Source organism: Stigmatopora argus, chromosome 15 (assembly GCF_051989625.1).
Source record: "Stigmatopora argus isolate UIUO_Sarg chromosome 15, RoL_Sarg_1.0, whole genome shotgun sequence".
NCBI classification, from domain to species: domain Eukaryota; kingdom Metazoa; phylum Chordata; class Actinopteri; order Syngnathiformes; family Syngnathidae; genus Stigmatopora; species Stigmatopora argus.
Window position 1 is genome coordinate 7366251 of NC_135401.1, and position 19494 is coordinate 7385744.

Consider the following 19494-nt stretch of genomic DNA (forward strand, 5'->3'; position numbering starts at 1 on the left):
ACAAATGAATAAATATCAACTCGTTGACTTCCGTTAAAGCTGCAAGTGATTGCTGCTAGCCCCTCCCATGCCTTTTGCCGTCAATGGCACGGATACGTGATCATTCATATCCACCCATAACTCTTAAATGGAATAGGAGGTTCCAAAAGAAGAAGTAGAGGGTGAGGGGTGACTACTTGCAAGAAACCTGATCCCTCTTTGGGCCATTTAAAGGAAAATGGCCCACTCAGAAGGCCGGGTGGAGCCTTTGTGAGTCTGTGAGTTGTGTGTGTGTCTGTGTGTGTGTGTGTGTGTGTGTGTTTGCAGTGAAAAGTGCGGCCATGCGTGCGGCGAGCTCACACAGTGAGCTGAGCGAGGCCGGGTGAGAGTGCTGGCCCAAGTTTTACATCTGCAGCATGAAGAAGAATGAATGAGTAGACGAGCCTTTTGGAGTGTGCCAGTCTGAGACTGTTAGTGGAGGGGAACACTTAAAAGGTAATTGAAACAAACATGAGAAAAGTAAGAAAATATTTTTGTGCCATATGTATACCTTTGCAGCAATTGCGATGCACGTGTGAAATGCTTTTTTCTACTCTGCTGTATTTCATTTTTCCAAAAAGATGCAATGTTTTTTTTGTTCTTTCTTGAGATGGGAGAGAAAAAATTCACAATTTCATCTATATATGTTTAAAAATGTAAAGGTTTAAATCATTTTAAGATGAAAGAAAATACTGTTTACTTTTTGCAGTACATAAAAACAAGTGTTTTATATTACCTAACAAACATATGAAAAATAATTTCAACTTAATTACCAGCAAGGAAAAAAACTTCAATTTCTTTAGTTTTATTTTCTGTTTTAAAAAAAAAGACAGCTTAAAGTACCTTTTCTTAAAAATGACTTTCACTAAAACCATGTTTTCTAGCATGAAAAACAACATCATAACATTCAGTATCAATAAGTTAGCAAGTGTATTAGTCACCACTAGTATTTTTTTCTCTTAAAAAATATCCACAATTTGATCATATAACACTGGGTAGGCTTTTTTGTCCCACTTGAAAAATGTCATGACAATTGATGAATAGAAATCACGTAAAATGACTTCTATGCATTAGATGGCATGTCTTGCCTTTACTTATGCACCTTTGGATGCCGAACAATCACAAAGTTTGTGTTTGAATCACTTTTTCTATGTGGCATACCCCAATAAAAGATTCCTGGTAAGAGAAAAAGCACATGCAAGGTAGTCTGAGGTGTGTGGTTACACATCACAAGCTAGCTGTTAACTCATTGGCTGCCATTGACGGCAATAGACATAGACATAGGACGTCTATTGCCCTCAGTGGCATCCCATGAGTTCATATAACATATTTCTTCCAACTACAACAGCACTTATAGCTTGTGCAAAAAAAACATAAAATAATTGAAAAGATGAATGAACACGTTTTTGTTGCTAAATGTCTAAAATAAGAACAGTAGTGTACGTTAGGGAAAAAACACAGTCATATGGCGGTGGAGTTTGGCACGTGCGTAGTAGCCTTGACCCACATCTGGAGCCCTCGAGGCGTCTTTCGGAATGGGCGCGAGGCGGGATGTGGGAACGTCTGCTGTGGATGATGTCACCTCCAGTGACTAATCACTGACATCAGGGCAGCTGCTCGCTCCGAAGCGTGTCGTTGCTTGTGTGTGTGTGCACCTAAGTGTGTCTTTTTTAAATAACTGGATGAAGATTTTTCCAGGTTCTTGTGCGCAAAAAAAAAAATGCATAATGAAGCACAACTTTTCAGTTAGTTAGTTTTAGAGATGGAATTGCACCTGTTTACATTTAATCACGCCACGGCAGTAGGCTTGAAACTGCATACCTGTCAACCTCTGCCGATAACTGCCCTTATAAATGATTATGATTCCCCTTACAAACCCCCAAAAAACCGTACAAACACCGTACGACTCGTACGGTGTTTGTACGGTTTTTTGGGGGTTTGTAAGGGGAATCATAATCATTTATAAGGGCAGTTATCGGCAGAGGTTGACAGGTATGAAACTGTGATCTATAAATAAATAAATAATAGCAACACATTAAAGAAAGAATGGCGCTAGAACAGGACGGTTAGAAAGTGATGTGTCACAGATTGGCATACATTCATCCCAAAAATGATTTATATTTAAATCTCAATGTTTGCTGTAGGCTAGGTGCGAGTGCCATTAAGTAAATATGTATAATTTACAATTCAATGTTCTATTGGGGCCTGAGCTCTATTAGCCAAGTTGATATACTTCCATAGTATTAGTGAGGAAAGACCACGACCATCTGGCCCGCCCGCATGAGCGGTACAATTAGAGTCCCCATTCGAGCAGTAAAATTACTAGTCTCGAAACATCTTCTTCCGGACTTTTATACCTCTTTTAACCCACTTTCAACTTTCTATTTGGACTTACATAGCTTTAAAACCGACAAGTTGCGAAGGTATTTTGCAACCAAAGAGTCGAGACATTGACCTTCGGTTTTTGTACTTCCCGTGACGTGATCAAGTTTCAACTCTATTTAGAAAAAAATACACAAGAAAAAAAAGTTTTAGAGCCACAATTTCAAACGTTATGGCTCTTTAGAAGAAGAAGTTATTTTTTAGTACATTTTAGCAAAATTCCACGCTTTGTGCGGAAGAAAAAATAGAGGACAAGCAGTGAAGCTAATGTCTGTTTTCATACCTGTCAACATATATGTTTTTCCTGTATTTTATTCGTTTTTTGATTATTTCAAATTGTGTACGCTGTATAACAACTTTTTCACAGGATTTTTTAAAAGTTCTTGGAAGAACCGATATCCTTTTACGAATTTCGTCTCTAATCCGGACCGTCTCGGTCACTAGAAGCAGACAAAAACATCATTGTCGACTGCTAATATGCATATATGCAATATGTATGCGCATTCCCCTTTCACACCTCCGCCTTTTCAGTATGTAAATATAGCGCGTCAGCAAGCAATGTACCCAGAGAGTCAAGCTGTCAGCATTATACAGCAACAGAATCTTGAATTTAGTGCATACAAAGGGAATATTTGAGACTTTTAAGTGCGCCCTAAGTGAGTAAATATGTGCTGTGTTGTTTCGGTAAGGTTTATTTTCGCTTAATAAGAGGAATTGCAATCAATAATAAGGGGAGCAATTGACCGAGGTTGACAGGTATGGTATTTTACAATGTGAGCTGAATTGTGTGCTAGGGCGCTCAAATTGCAGCTCATTGTTTTAGCATGTGGGTCACCATGGATGCGAACATGATGTAATGGCGGTCTAAATGGCCACACAAAAAGAAGAAAATTAACACTTCATTCCAGGTTCCCATTTTGGCGTCCTTTCTGAAACTCCATTTGGTTCCTCTGAGTACCTATGAAGCTGAGCACCATTCTTTCCGTTCTCTTTGACAGAGACTTCCTATATTTCATTCAGTTTGTGTGCAGTCATCGAAAGTAAGCTTCCCCTCTGGATCCTCCCGTCCTTTCTGGGTGGCCTAATGGGAAAGCAACAGGCAGCCAGATCCCTGAAAGCTTTAAGAGTCCACCACTTGCACCGTTCCCACGTGTCAAATGTTTGTTGATACAAGACACAGTAGGCAAAGGTGCCCTATATTCTGCTCACCCCACTTCCAAGGTGGTCTTTAGTAAACCCCAGTTTGACTTCTGCTCAGTAGAAAGTTTGTCGCCTTGAGCTCCAGCTGGGAAACCCTGGAAGTTTTGTTTCCGGGGGGGAATGAGCAAGCCGCTATTGAGAGGGTACAAGGCACCAAATGGGGCTTTATTTGGATTATACGGATTGACTAACAACGGACTGGACGTCAATCGCCATCAATGGCAGCCAATCAGGTCATATGCTTAACCCTAGAAACTTTTGTATGCGCTCATTAAGATTGGTTTTCCGTTCCTCCCCGTCAGAGCCGCCAGGCAGTCGATCACCAAGTGGTCATTCCGAGTCCAAAAACCTTCCCGTGCAGGACTTCTGTAGTTTGTATGGCCAAAGCCTATATTTATAAGCGACCTAATTGTAGGGAGTGCGGGCGGACTTTGAACGTCTCGTCTGCTGCCGTGCTGAAGGCGTCTCTTCTCAGGCTGTTATTGCTTGACTTTACTTTTGTTTTGTGCCCGGGTGGACTTTGACATGCTTTGTTTTATATTGAGGCAGTGGCCCGCTGAAGCCCAGTTTGCCTTAGCAATAGAAGTTTGGCAGTCTTGTTTACCATGAGTAAATGCTAACAGATATCAGCAGAAAAGGCTCTTGTCGTTTTACCTGAAATGCCGCAGTTTTGGGGTCGTTTTGGTCATTTCCAGATTCCAAACTTTCATGTAAAGACCTGTTTTGTTTATTTTTTTTAAAGGGAAGTTGCAACAGAAAGTCAGTTATTTTGGGAAAATGACATTTGGGAGTCAGGGTGCCCCAAAAGTTTCAAAATGCCATTGTTGATAAATAACTTGACACCTGCCATTTTGGCTCAATAGGCTGCTTTAGAATGTTATAAACAATTCTCAAAAGTCAACTGATTTACCAAGATTAAACTTGTTAGCTATATTGATCATGAAACAAATTTTAAGAAGCCATATTTGAAGGCGTCAGCCGTTTTGGTTCAAAGTACCAATTTTGGCTGAATAGAGAGTCCTTTAGATTGTTTAAAAAGAAAAAAATGCCTCAAAAGTCTTTTTTCTTGGCAAGATAACAATTGGTAACCATGTCCTGAAAAGATGCACAAAAAATTCTCAAGAACACAAGTACTTCACAAGCTAAATTGTCCTCAAAACTTCATCCGATAGCTCCAAAATTGATACCATGTTTGTATATGAGACTGAATTTTCAGTCACATGCAATGAAGTTTTTCGCAATTTACTGTATCACCGTCAATGGCACTGAAACATAATCATTCCAAACTGCCTCACAAGCAGTTCCCTCTACATTTTCAGGTAAAATGGCTCTGTTGGAAACAGCATTCAGCACTTTGTCCATTCATCCTCACACATTCTTGCCTCTTTTCTCTGTGACTGCGAGGGCTGAAGAACTCCCCCCCACCGCTCGTCCACCCCCTCTTATGGGACCGTCATGCAGAAAGATAGCATTGTGCCAGACCGGACTAGCATCCAGTTTCAACCCTGCCTTGTAATTAAGAAGGGATTGCATGGGAGGGAGGAGGTTTGGGGTTAGCAGGCAGTGCTGACCTGCTTTGGCCGCCCGGCCTGTGAGCCAATGAACCCGCCGCTCCCCCCGCTGAAACGACCTCCCCACCGAGGTTTTGTGCGCCGCTTCGCCAGGGAACGGAAAGAAAGTTTCAATCTTTACTCGATCCAGCTGTTTTCTTCGTTTGCGCTCCACTCCGCCGTGTGTCACCGGCAGGAAGTTTTTCAAGTTTGCCTGCCACACTTTTTGCAAGCTGAATCACCAGCACGGAAGGAAAGTGGCTTGTTTTCTTGTAAATGAGAGCAGACGGCACACTCACCCAGAGAAAAGCCACATAAACCGACACCTTGCACAAGAACCATTTGAAGCTATTCACAGTACACGTTACTATCAATTGTCGATAACCTCAATCTGTTACAATACCAATGAACGCAAATCTGCCCACTTCTCCTTTAGAAAATGGCTGACGTGTTGGAAAGCAGCGCCGGTCCCGGAGGTGTGGAGGTGCCCGACGTGGATTGGCAGAAGCGCTGCGCCTCTCTGGAAATACAGCTGCTCAGATTCCGACTTCAAGCGGGAAAAATTCGGGAACTGCTGGCCGAGAAGGTAAAGCTCGTGAGTCAACGCAATGAACTGTAAACACGGCGTCCAGTCATCTTGTCTCACCGGATATTGGCAGCTTGTGTCGAATATTCGACATTTAAGTCATGGTGGCACACTTTGGGGAGTTTAGGGGAAACCACTAAAGAACCTCTCAATCAGCAAACTTTTTAGTGTCAAATAATGATTTCCAGCTTCACTAGCATGAGTAAGAGTTCTGACTTTAAGTCCACTTAAATTGTTGAGCATTGTTTAAGAGTGTCAACAATTAATGGAATAACTGACTCATGGATTATCAAATTAGGTGGCAACTATTTATAGCACGAACCCACAATAATAATGATTATAATAACATCATATTCTTATATTAGTGGCATTATATGCGTGTTTTAAGTGAAGTCCAGTTTTGCAGTCTGGGTGTGTTGGGGAGGGCTGTTGTGTGGTGACCATTCTGTTATTGCTTTTTTGGAAAGGCTGCTTTCTATTCTGCTTCATCTATTCTCTCTTGCCAATTTAGGAGTGTTTTACACATTGACCCACTTTGGTGTGGAAAAAAAGCAGGCTTAAGAGCGAGAGTGAAAAAAAAGTGACATGACGTTTATCTCTGCAGTCAGTGGAGATAAAGGTCTTGTGAGGAGTGCATTTGGTCGTGTGGTGTAATATGGAAGCAATGACTTTAGTTTCAGGAACCTTGTATAGACAATTTCTGCCATCTGTTGATGGACCAATACGTCACGATTATTAGACAATAATAGAGCAACCAAACGATAAAAAATAGGGAAGATAGGTCGGATCGGGGCATGCTAGGGCATGGTCAATGTGCAAGCAATTCCAGTAATGTTAAGTGGGGTCCCTGGTATATATGTAACAATGTATTTGTTCAGCGGCGGTCACGTAGTAGAAGATCCCTGCCAGTCGAGAAAGAGCGATTAATTATTGATTAGGAGGTTTTCCCGTCCGTTGGCCCTGTTGAACTTTCCCACACGGAAAAGAAGAAGAGGGCGGAGGGCAGTCCTTCTGACTTTTTAGCCCAGACGCGCGTAACCATGGCGACTTGGTCTCTTTTGTCTCGTTGACTCAGATGCAGGAGTTGGAACAGCGGGTGATCGAGGCCGACCGGCGTGCCGAGAGCGCCGAGAAACAGGTGAAAAGGCCAGCTTTTGTCCAGATTATGGCTAGTCTTGCAAATTTAGCAGTTTTAACTAAAGTGTGACTTTCAGATCCACACCATGGAGGAAAAACTCAAGTCGGCAAACATCCAAAGCAGCGAATCTGAGAACTTATTGTACAGGAAGTACCAAGACCTGACCATTCGGGTCCAGGAGAAGGATGCTACTATCAAGAGTTTAGAGATTCAGTTAAAGAAACAGGTGTGAAAGGTTGGAGTTTTCCCAAAAAACAGGGGTTCTCAAACTGGAGGTCAAATGAGTAAAACTGTAATCTCGATGTGAGGATCCACGTGATTTTCCTCCCTCTAACAATTCCGAATCAAATATGTCAAAACATTATCTGGGAAAAAGACTTGATTGGCGTATATTGTCATCAATAGCAATGAGTTAAATGGCATTATGACTGCACTCAAAAAGTTTGAGAACACCTGCCATGGAAAAACAGTTTGGATGACACGTGTTGTCCTGTTTTTTTCTGACTCCAGATCTTAGTCAGAGCCCAAGAAGCTAAAATAATTGAAGAGAAATCTGCAAAAATTAAGGACTGGGTGACTATAAAGCTCCAAGAGGTAAGCATGTATGGTTGCATTCCACTCTGAATATAAGGACAATTCTTAAGCCTATTTTGCCCATCTAAAGCTGGAGCAGGAGAACCAAAATCTTAAACTGTCAAACCTGAACCAGACAGAGCAGATCTCGTTGTTGCAGGACAAACTACAAGGTCAGTAAAGCCAGATGATCTCTCACCTATGACTGACTACAAAACTAATGAAAGTAGTTTTATTTCTCAGCTCTTTTAGAGAAAACAGACTCCCTTCTACCTGGCTCTCCTGGTAACTCCCCCAGAGCGAACACTCACCAGGTACAGGGCAGTACTCCGTTTGCTTCAAGCCGCCCTTTTACCCTACCCTCATCGGATAACAGCAGACTGGCAGTTGCTTGTGGAACCGCCAATAACTTACCAATAGGTGAATCGTTTGTTACCCAGTCATGAGTTGCAAACGCCTGATGTGTTGAACCAGTCTGTTTACTCTTTGCTATCAGATTTGAAAAGATCTCCCGAGCTGACGCAGAAAGGGATTTGCAAAGACGGCCATCCAACCAAAGATCGTCACTCGCATAGCCAGAGTCGGGAGATTTCCAGACTAGAACCCGCGTCCTCTTCTGAGAGTAGAGACAACTCTTCGGACGAGCTGAACAGCAAGTTCCGCTCCCAGTGCCTCCATTCCTCGTCCTCGTCTTCGTCTTCCTCCTCAGCCTGCGAGACTGTCCTAAAGTCGCCTCTCAGACTGACTCCCAAATGCCCACTGGTGCCACATTCACCCTCTACCAACAATCCCTTTCCCAGTTCCGCCCAAACGCCGGGCCCTCAGTCAGGCGCTAGCATGACCTTACCCAAGATCCGCACTCCGCTGACCCCTAGGGACAGCATCCAGTTGGTGAAGAAACACCTCAGCCAACCCCAGCCCGGCCTAGAGCGACTCCATCAGCTGGTCAGCATCGACATCATGACGCCCTCGTCCACTTGCTCCACCCTCACCGCTAGCACGTCGCCCTTCTCCCCGCCCGTAGAGGAGACGGACATTGACGATACGCTTCCGCAAAGTATGGACGTTGTCCTAGAGGGGCCCGGATCCCAGGAGCCCCGCCAGAAAGACAGATTAACCCTTGTGGGTTACACAGAGGACCAAGAGAACCTGGATCCTGAATGTCTGAAACCACCCACACCTCCCCTACATCGTTTTCCTTCTTGGGTACGCAAAGTTCATCTAAAGAAAGCAGAATTTTGAAACTTGATATAGTGTGAGAATAAAATTGAATGACTCCATGCAGGAAAGTCGAATTTATGCCATTGCCAAGGCTGGAATAAGAGTATCGGAGGTGCCCCCCGGATCCAGGTGCCCTGGCGGAGGTGAGTCCCCTTACAAATACTAGCTACCGATCAAACATTTTTTCTCTCACTTTTAAAAAAAAAAAGTGTTTTCAGATTTGGAATGTCAGTGGGAGCAGTGAAATAGTTTTCCCTCTTAGGGAGTTCCGTATTTTTCAGACTGTAAATCGCTCTAGCCAATGAATAATGAAAGGAGAGATAATGTATAAGTTGCACTGGAGTATAAATTATATAACATTCATTCAGTTTCTGTACTGCTTATCCTTAGTTATACATCATTATACATTAAAGTAATAGGAGCATTGCAATTAACTAATGTAATGTATTAGTTTATGTAATTTATTAACAGTTTTTTGGACAACTGTAGCCTAAAATACACAGCATAACAAGCTGTTGGTGGTCAAAGTGAAAAAATAAAAGACAAATAAATCGCAGGCCCAGCAAAACTATGAATAAAAGTGCAACTAATAGTCCGGAATATACGGTACTCCTTACTTATTTTAAAACCGATTTCAACCTGACCTTTTCTCTCCATTTTTTTAAGTCTGGTCACAGAGCAAATATACAGTCATTTATATATGCATCTTGCTTTAATATTTTGAATGTGGATTATTGAAAATGTGATGGGCCGCGACTTTTAATGTCACCTTTGGTGGCGCCGGTACCTGGCACACCTGCATCGGTCATTTTGGGCTGTAGACACTTCCTCCGTCAAAAAAAGAAGCTCTCTTGTGAAAGGGTTGCTTTATGATCACCCGCGATGAAAGCAAAAAGGCCTGGGTGTAATTACGCCCTCGTGACGACGTCGGTCCTTGTATTTAGCGGGTTGAGCGATCCCTCGCCAGGCTTGCCGCAGTTGCCGAGGAGCTGTTGCGGATTATGCGGATGCTGACTCGGCGTATTCCTCTTTTTAATTTTGTCTCGACTTGGGCTTCAAATCACAAGAGCTAGATATTTAATTAAAGTCTTATACATTTTGTCAAATTCCGACTGTTCCATTTGGATGCGTGACATTACGAAGTGAAGGCAATAATCACCTAGGCAAGGTTATTTGTATAAAAGGCACAGGTGGCGTCAACTGTTTGGATTTAAAGTTATTTTCTGTGCCAGACGCAGCAGACAAGAGCGTCCCTGTCAAGAGTGTTTATAGCGTGGCTGAATGCAAAACTGTCAGCTGCCTTGCGTCACGTTTAACCCAAAGACACTTTTAGGTCCCCCGATATGCAGCTGTTAACATCAACATGTCAGATGCTTATTATTAATTAATGTTGGATGATCAAATAGCCCATAGATTTTATGATGATTTGAGACCTGCATGCACTCTGTGAGCTTAAAGTGTTTAACCAGCCTACCATACATTTTTGGGGATATGGGAGTAAACCGGAGTACCCGGGGAAAACCCACGCATGTCCAGGGAGAACATGCAAACTTCACACAATAAGGACCGACCTGGGATCGAACCCTCGACCCCAGAACTGTGAGGCTGACGTGCTAACCACTCGCTCAGTATATTTGAGTACTATTTAAAATTCATCAAACCATCCTTTTGATCAAACTTACTGTGTCATTAACCAACATTTTCTTGCTTTCAGGGTCCGTCTTGCCTCAGGACCTTTCCGCCAAGTCGATTTACAAAAATATCTGCGTTCCAGTGTACACCACAATAAAAGGGGTGAGTCATTCCTCGTTGTTTTCAACGTTTTTAGTCACTATTGTTTGCAATGTTTAAAGAGCATGATTTTAACATGATCTAACCTTTTAAACAAGTGGTCAACAAATGGTTTGATGCTTGAATATTAGCTCATTAACTACCATTGACAATATGAGACAACCCAGTTGATAAGACATGAATAATTATTCTCTCGTGTTCAGAAAGCTACTCAGATTAGCGCAACCCCTCTACGGGATAACGATGACTCGGGTTCAGAAGACGACAGCGGCTCCTTGGCCAGCTTGCGTAACTCCGTGTCCAGCCCGGACAAGCGGGGCGGCGTTCCCGGGAGCCCCCGCGCTGTCAAGCGTGGTAAGGGGGAGTGTCGCCTTATCACGCTGAGGCGCGACTTTAATTGAATGTCCCTTCCAGGCGTGTCGGTGTCATCCGTCGGCTCAGAGTGCGACTACGCCATTCCACCCGACGCCTGTTCCCTGGACAGCGACTACTCGGAACCAGAACACAAAGTCCAGAGGACTTCGTCTTACTCTTGTGAGAGCATTGGGCCTGTAAGTAACCACGGGAAAAAACAGAAATGAACAATATGTCCCACATGATGTCAATTAAAATATAAAAACATTTCAAATCCCAATCTAATCTAAATATAAATTCACCAATTGAATAACATTAATTAGCCTTTTAAAGCTAATTTAAATGATATGTAAGTATTTCTTTAAAGTCTGAGCCCTTATTAGTCTCTCGGAACAAAAAGACTACAAAATTATTAATAATTAATCATTTGTATCATATTTATTTGATACATCTGTTTTCATCAGTGGGAAAAAAATATGAAATTACTCAAAAGTCATGTTGCAAATATGATACGTCAATATAGGGTCCATTTGAATATTAATATTCATTAAACATCAATACAGTTATAGCTTTATATAAATGTGTCAAAGTGATAATATCCATTTAAAAAACATATACAATAATAATATTATTTTATTATATAATATTACTAATTACAACAAAACACTAACTGTAAACCTTACAAATCAAAATTGAAAATACAGCGTCAAGAACATTGCAACTAATGATAGAATTCATACTAAGAAAAACACAAATACACTTGAAATGCAAGCAGAAGTGGTTCACTGATTTTTAAGGTCATGGAAATTATTTATGGGAAAATATAGATTTTAATGAAATGAAAACAAGGGGAACTTTCTTATAAATTGCATACGGATGAATTTGCTGTTTTGACAGCAGATGGCAAATGAACGAATGTGATTGCAGAAAGGAAATTGAGCAAAGTGCAGTCATCCCAAGTTTAGCTTGTCGCATTCAGGAGCCGCTGGAGAAAAGCAGCTACCTGCTCAAGATGAGCAGTCAGGTGAAGGCGTGGAAGCGACGCTGGTTTATCCTGCGGAACGACGAGATCCTTTACTACAAATCTCCCGTGAGTCGGCTCGGCAGCTGGCGTCCGCTCAGGGCATCAACAAAGGAAATCACCCTCTTCTTTATAACTTCCAGAGTGATGTCATCAGGAAACCCGAAGGTCAAATTCAACTCAACTCATCTTGCCGAATTGTGCGTGGAGATGGGGCGCAAACCTTTCAAGTGAGGACTGCACAAATACAGGATTTTTCTTCTTACTGGTTCAACTCATATGACATTTTCCTCGTATTAAGATTTTGTATTTTTTTACAGTTGATCACCGAGAAGAAAACCTTCTATTTGGCGGCCGATTCACCCAACATCCTGGAGGAGTGGATTCGCGTCTTGCAGAACGTTCTGAGTGTTCAAGTGAGCAGCCCGGCCGGTGTGGAGATGACCTCCGTGAAGCCCACCGTGACAGGCTGGCTAACTAAGGTTTCTTTGTAATTATTTGCTTGGTCAAAATATTTTTAAAATTTATTATTTTTTGATAATTGTGCTAAATTATTGCTTTTTCCGTAGGTCAAACATGGACACTCCAAGATGGTGTGGTGTCGATTGGTCGGAAAGGTCTTTTACTACTACCGTAACCAGGAAGATAAAGTAAGTAGTCACTATTTATTTGCAATGGTGCACAAGTACAAATATTTTCATTTGAAATTTGAAGTTTATTAGTTTTCGTTTTTCAGGTCAGATTCTTATCTTGAGTGTAAATTATAGAAAAGGTGGATTTGGAGAAGAATTTGTACTTAAAAAAGAAAAGGCTTGGGAGATTGAAATCAATTTATGTATTAATTCAAGTTTTTTTTTGCTCCAAACTTTTTAAAGAAAAATGCATTTTTGTTGTTTGCCTTACAGAAAACCTAGCAAACAGTCATTGAGTACATTATCACATGATAAATACTTTTTGGGACGATGGAACTCATACTTTGTATTTAGGGGCTGACAGCACAAATAGGGGGATAGAAAAAGATGTTATTTTAGAGTTTTGTATATTATTTAATTATACCTTTAAACATAGTAAAATCTGCATATTTTATGAACTTGTTTTGAGGCTTTCTGTCTTTTTATTGGGTCATGTAAAAATTGGAAAAACATTCAAAACTTTTGAAGAAAAAAACAACATCCTGAGAATTGATTTTTCAGCCTTAAATCGACCCTTAATTTTAGTCCTTGAGTGTAGTTAACTTTAATGAACACACTGGTTATCACTGACAGTGATTGACGTCTAATCCATCGAACGATCACCGCCATCCCTTCCTAGTTCAAATGGATTGGACGTCTGTTACCGTCAATCATAAAAAACTAATTATGACTGATATCTTATGAGCCAACATTTTCCTTATTTTTCTCTCTCAGCTGCCCCTGGGACAGCTGCAGTTACGCTCGGCGTCCATCCGCGAAGTGGACCGCTCTCGCGATTCAGACGAGGACTACGAGGCGGGCATCCGCGGGGGCTTCTTGTCGTCACACTGCACCCTAGTGGTTAAGCCCGCCGACCAGAGTCCGTCATACCTTCTGGTCGGCACCAAACAAGAAAAGGTCAGTCGACCGCTATGAGCTCCCCCCACGCTTTTCCCGGATGCTGACCGCGACTCGGTGGACAGGATGCATGGCTGTATCACTTGTGCGTGGCCGCGGGAGGGGGCGCCGACCTGAAGGCGGGCACCGAGTACGAGCGGCTTATCGGCAGATTGCTGGATGGGGACGGAGACGCAGGTGACTGACAGACAGCAAATGCTTGATTTTTGCCTTAGTGGTTATATTATATATATATATATATATATATATATATATATATATATATATATATATATATATATATATATATATATATATATATATATATATATATATAACCACCTTTGCAGTTGGATTGATTTCACAAATCTCCGTTGTAACTATGAATACACAGACATTTAGTCAGCACCAAGTTATTTTGACATCTGGCAGACGGTGTTTACGGCTTTCTCGTGTCAGCTGCCGAGTGTTGACGGCCAATCTTTTTGTGTTGTTGTTGTTTGTTTTTCCCAGAATGCAGCCTGTGGCAGAGCGACGCGTTGTGCTATTCCAAGGACGGTCTGCGCTCGCCGCTCACCACGCTGCCCTCGGAGGCGCTGCAGACGGAAGCTCTTAAACTCTTTAAGGTCCATCTTTTCAAAATTAATTCAGCTATTGACTATTTATGTTGATGCAGACAAGTAGGAAATAACCAGATATACAGTCTTTAATGATAGAGTACTTCATGTAATATAATTCAGTATAGGAATGAAATATTCCCTACGCTCAAGATGCAAGTTTTTTTTGTTTTTTTCCTTGTGAACAGTTAAACAAAATTAATAAATCAATTCAACCAAAAAATACAACTTTTACCAAAAACTTCAACAAAAAAATATAATTTAATATATTGAATATGCAAAAAATTATCATTAATAATTATACTGATGACATAAAAACATAATTTATAGTATGTATTCATTTTGGCTTTAGTCTACACGTGCTATAGATATTTGTAGATAAACATCGATATTTTTTGAAATTAAAATTTTACACCTGAAGTAATTAATATGACTTAAACAAAATGATCTTAAAATGTATATAGTGTCTTTTATGTGTTAGTTTGAAATACCAAAAGTAAATACGATCCATCTACAAATAAACTATAAGCAGTAAGAGTATCTAAGGGGTATCTAGCTTTGTCTTTTATTAAAATATATAGAGTAAGAGCTCATGTATCGCAGTTAATATGTTCCAAGACCTAGTGCAATAGGTGAATAACCACAATGTAGAGACAATGTTTTTATGATGTCCGTTTAATTATTATTTAATTTCCACAAAAGTGACACAGTGCTCAGTGAAAAATTAAAATTGTAACTTGCATTTTTATCCCCTCATTTCATGCTAGTATTACTGTTCCTACAATCTAAACTTTTCATATATGTTTGGTGTATCCATGCCACAATAACAACCTATCATATTAACGCGTGTTTGTTCCGTTTAGTCATGTCAGCTGTTCATCAACGTGCCGGTGGAGTCTCCGTGTGTGGACTACCACACTTCGCTGGCGCAGAACGCTCTACAGGTGTGCCTGTCGCATCCGGAACTACACAACGAGATGTACTGTCAGCTCATCAAGCAGACCAACTGCCGCACGCCACGCAACTACTCCCTCACCCAGGTTCCTGCACTACAAACTTTTCATCTATATTTTGCGGATCCAGGCGGTAATTCCGCAATAGTCGATCCTTAAATTGGCGAGGTATTACTGCAATGTGGCTCATTTATTTGCAGTGCTGGCAGCTGTTATCGTTGTGCGTGGCACTCTTCCTCCCGCAGCAGCACTTCCTCTGGTACCTCAAGCAGCACCTCCTCCGAAACGGTGACCCCAGGTGAGAGACGTCTTCCTAATCAGCTCACGCCGGCGGTTTCAAATGACTTTCCTGATGGCAGTAGCGACGTGGGCAAGTATGCAGTGTACTGCCAGCGTTCGGTGGAGCGGACGCTGCGTAACGGCGAGCGCGAGGCCAAACCATCGCGCATGGAGATTGTCTCTATCTTGCTAAGAAACCCCTACCAACACTCGTTGCCCTTTAGCATCCCGGTGCACTTTATGAACAACACCTATCAGGTAAGGAACCCATATTGGTTGTAGACGTCCAATCCATTCGGACTAGGTTGAGTCACGGTCGTTAACGGCTGACTCTTTCTCTCCCAGGTGGTGGGTTTTGACGGCTCCACCACTGTAGAGGAGTTCCTCGACACGCTGAACCAAAGGATTGGAATGCGCAGTCCTCAGCTGTCCGGCTTTGCGCTCTTTACCGACGACCCATCTGGAAAAGAGCTAGAACACTGCTTGCTGCCCACCGCCAAGGTGTGTTTAGATTAGATTATATTAGATTAGAACTTTATTTCATCCCGTATTCGGGAAATTCCCTTGGTTGCAGTAGCAAAACAGTAGCAAGCACAGACACAGAAGACATTGTAGACCTAGGTAAAAAAAACTGGAGCTTTATCATGACTTCATGTGAAGTTATCATATTCTTAAAAGTGACTTTGTTTTCCTGCAGATTTGTGACGTGATTTCCAAATGGGAGCAGGCTCTCAAGGAGATTCACCCGGGCAAGAATGAGGGAACACGGATTGTACGATTGACTTATAAGAACAGGTGGGTCGTCAGAAATGGAGACTTTATGATGTTGTTCAAAGTTTTATTCTCCTCAGACAGAACTTAAGTCAAGTTTGAACAAAAAATGCCAAAAGCTTTCACATAAAACTAATTGATCTGTAATTGAATTAATAACTAATGGCTAAATATCAATGAACTTTCCTACATCGTCTTGGGGAATCTCATCTAATTTCATAAAATCTATTAAAATGAACTGATAAAAATGATGTCATGAGTGTTTGTCCTTTCGGCCGCAGGCTTTGCTTCCGCTCTCAGGTCAAAGGTGAAACAGAGCGAGAGCGTCTCCTGTTGGCCCTTCAGGTGAACGACAACGTGCAACAGGGTTACTTCCCCGTCAACAAGGAGCTTGCGCTTGAGGTGGCCGCTCTCATGGCGCAGGTATCAGCCCCGCCTGGAACAGTATTTGAGGCGTTGAGGACGTGACTATGGAAGTAATGGAGTAGATTGTCCTAGACCCCCCTATATTTACAGCCTTTTTCCCCCCAAGGTGGAGCATGGTGATCTGGAGCGGACGGGCCAGCCCAAGTCTCAGTTGATGCTCCTGCAGGCTTTGGAGCGTTTCTACCCCAAACGTTACAAGTGCAACTGTAGTGCCGAACACTTGAGGTCAGATGTGCACTCAAATACACTCATTGCAAGTTCTTTGAAGTCTCGTAATTGCCTCTAGCCCAATTGAGAAACACTTGATCCAATTAGGAGCAGTCGGAAAAATAATACGCACATGGATCTCTCTTGATAATATATAAACTGTTTTATCATACAGCGATAAACATCAAATCCATTGAAACTGATTTTTGGACTGTAATCGCACCTGAGTTGCTCCAGCCAAAGAATAAACAATGAAGAGCTGCAAAAATATCAATCACATTTTTTTGTTTTTTTTGTAAAATCCGAAACCAACAGCAAACATATTTTAAAGTAACAGCAAAATGGAGAACAACAGGCCAAATATGCATCTGTTAATATAACTGTTTCTCAAATAACTAAACCCTAAAAAATAAACATAACAGGCTTCCGGTGGTCAGAAAAAAAAACATATACAAGTCGCACTTGAGTATGAATCGCCATAGCAACCAACCTATGAAAAAACGTGCAATTTATAGTCCAGAAAATACGATAAATGGATTATTAATGTCTATTGTCGTCAGTGGGAGCCACTTTGCTAATGCAAGTGTCAATAACGGAGTTCCAATTTGCTGTCATTTTCCAGAGACGTCGTTGAAGGTTTGGCGGCCAAGTGGTCGGCGCTCCGCGGCTGCAGCGCGGCCGAGTGCGTACGGATTTACTTGACAGTGGCACGCGGGTGGCCCATGTTTGGTGCCAAACTCTTCGCCGTAAAGGTGTGCGCTATTTCACGTTTTTTCGTCGAAGCCTGAACTGACTTTTTATTCCTGGGGATGGGTTCGCAGGCGTTGCCGCCTTCCCTCGTCGAAGCTGGGGGTCCGGCCTGGTTGGCGGTCAACGAAGACGGGCTGTGCGTGCTGGACGATGCCATGGTTGCTTAGTAAAAAATGCACTGCCCCGTAGAGCGTGACAGCGATTAACGCTGCCGTTTTTGTTGTTTTGTAGCACACGTTGGCCACGTACGCTTACCGCTCGGTGGTCACCTTCGGCGGCTGCGGGGACGACTTCCTGCTGGTCGCCGGCGGGGGAAAGAAAGGTGTGGAGAAGCTGCTGTTTGCCATGGCCAAACCCAAGGTAAGCGCCGCCTTAGGATCTTGGGATGCAGATTTGATCTGTTTTTTATGAGGGCAGGTTTGTAATTCAAAACTTTGTTTCTTCAGATACTACAGTTGACACTCCTCATGGCCAGCTATGTGAACCACTGCGCTGCAACTCTTCCAGAAGCTCACCACCAGCCTCGGACACTCAGGGACACAGATGCATGTCCCTTCACTACCATGAATTATAGCACCAAAGTCCCAACGTTGGTCTGACGACTGCTATAAAAGAGGGCTGAATCCGACATGACGTTTTATTTGGGGAGTTGCCAAATGAAAATATGTTATGAGGTAGGCAGATCGATGAATTTCACGTTATAATGCGGTAGATTTGACATTGTACTGTGTAAATGTATTTTTTTAGCGTGATAAATTCAACTTTTAACATAAAAAAATTGTTACATTTTAAAATGATACATTCTCTTTTAACTCAACAGATTACAACCAACAGGCAATGATTCCTACATTGAGTTTCCATCATTTTAATATAATAAACACCATGTTAAACTATGCTTTGATAGATTTCACACATCATAAACGTCATATTCAAATTAAATAATTTCTATGTTAAGCTGTGATATAAAATTAAAATTTCCTTTTTTAAAAATTATAAATTATATTGCAATACAACATTACAACATTAGATTCTACATCATATGGGATAGGCTCCAGCACCCCCGTCTCTCTTGTGAGGAAGACGATTGAATGAAAATTATTTCTACACATTTGCCGGGGTGAATTTGACTTCCACATTAAACAATCAATTACTAAATTGGAAAATGGATTATGTTATAACGTGAACTTTACGGTCTCATTGTGATGTGTGGTAACAGTCAATTTTCATAAAAAATGACCAGAACACACATTTTGTAGCTACTTTTTCTAGCATTTTGCAAATTTTACATAAACTCTTTATTACATGTGGACAAAACTTGAATATCTTCTGATCGAACCACTGTTAATTTATTAAAATCAAAATCCATTTGAACTGGGAGACACTGGCAGCCAATGATCCCAGTTTCCCAGTTCATGAGTATAAAGAGATTGTGTTTGTTCTAGTTTGTGATTTAACAAATGTTTGTGTCCCATGATAATAAAGTGCAAGATTTGTAGGAACTTTGTTTGGTCATTTTTAATTCAAATTGTTTTTATTTTAGAATCTTATTTTGCTACATCAAAGCATGGTGTCAAAGCACTATCTGGGTCCAATATATGTTTGTCCAAACATTTAACTTTACTGTTAAACCTTAATTCTCATATTTCATGTTTTTGTTTATTTTAAATGCAACAGGTGGCCCAGCGGAGGAGTGGTAAGCATGTCGGCCTCACAGTTCTGGGGTTGTGGGTTCGATCCCCAGGTTGGTCCTCACTGTGTGGAGTTTGCATGTTCTTCCTGGGCTTGCGTGGGTTTTCTCCAGGTACTCTGGTTTCCTCCCACATTCCATAAACATCCATGGTAGGCTGGCTGAACACTCTAAATTCTCCCTAGGTATGAGTGTGGGCGTGCACAGTTGGCCACCAATTAAGACTGGGATAGGCTCCAGAACCCTTGTGAGGATCATTGGTTTGCAAAATGAATGAATTGAACACTTGATTTCAATGCAAAATTCAAGTCACATGCATTTCCTATGGTTGTTTACACGGAATACATGGATGAATGACCCTGTCATGTAAGTCTTTGAATATAAAAAAATAAAAAATAACAG

At 41.7% G+C, this 19494-nt stretch overlaps 1 protein-coding gene across 3 annotated transcripts; it reads left to right on the plus strand.

Annotated features, from left to right (window-relative positions):
- The first annotated feature begins 281 nt into the window (after positions 1–281).
- On the plus strand, positions 282–19223 carry plekhh1 (pleckstrin homology domain containing, family H (with MyTH4 domain) member 1). Of its 3 annotated transcripts, XR_013305339.1 has the most exons (31): positions 282–474; positions 5587–5736; positions 6812–6874; positions 6951–7100; positions 7385–7468; positions 7539–7620; positions 7691–7867; positions 7944–8653; positions 8733–8811; positions 10383–10462; positions 10663–10813; positions 10874–11010; positions 11793–11903; positions 11978–12064; positions 12155–12316; positions 12404–12484; positions 13241–13423; positions 13489–13600; positions 13916–14028; positions 14883–15059; positions 15173–15270; positions 15332–15509; positions 15597–15752; positions 15949–16046; positions 16304–16445; positions 16555–16673; positions 17278–17407; positions 17477–17563; positions 17637–17765; positions 17852–18079; positions 19080–19223. XR_013305339.1 is itself a non-coding variant. In XM_077621701.1 (30 exons), the coding sequence occupies exons 2-30, from the start codon at positions 5590–5592 to the stop codon at positions 18002–18004; spliced, it is 4176 nt and encodes a 1391-aa protein (XP_077477827.1). In that variant the 5' UTR covers positions 282–474; positions 5587–5589; the 3' UTR covers positions 18005–18362. The 3 variants fall into 3 exon arrangements, 2 of the variants coding, with proteins under 2 accessions (XP_077477827.1, XP_077477828.1); XM_077621701.1 differs by lacking the exon at positions 19080–19223 and having other exon boundaries at positions 17852–18362; XM_077621702.1 differs by lacking the exon at positions 19080–19223 and having other exon boundaries at positions 15335–15509; positions 17852–18362.
- Positions 19224–19494: the final 271 nt, after the last annotated feature.

Bases quoted from the DNA above. Each gene is read 5' to 3' on its own strand.
- plekhh1 (XM_077621701.1), top strand. From the start codon at position 5,590: ATGGCTGACGTGTTGGAAAGCAGCGCCGGTCCCGGAGGTGTGGAGGTG. The intron at 7,469-7,538 runs GTAAGCATGTAT...GCCCATCTAAAG, and splicing joins TGACTATAAAGCTCCAAGAG to CTGGAGCAGGAGAACCAAAA. The intron at 13,601-13,915 runs GTGACTGACAGA...TGTTTTTCCCAG, and splicing joins GGATGGGGACGGAGACGCAG to AATGCAGCCTGTGGCAGAGC.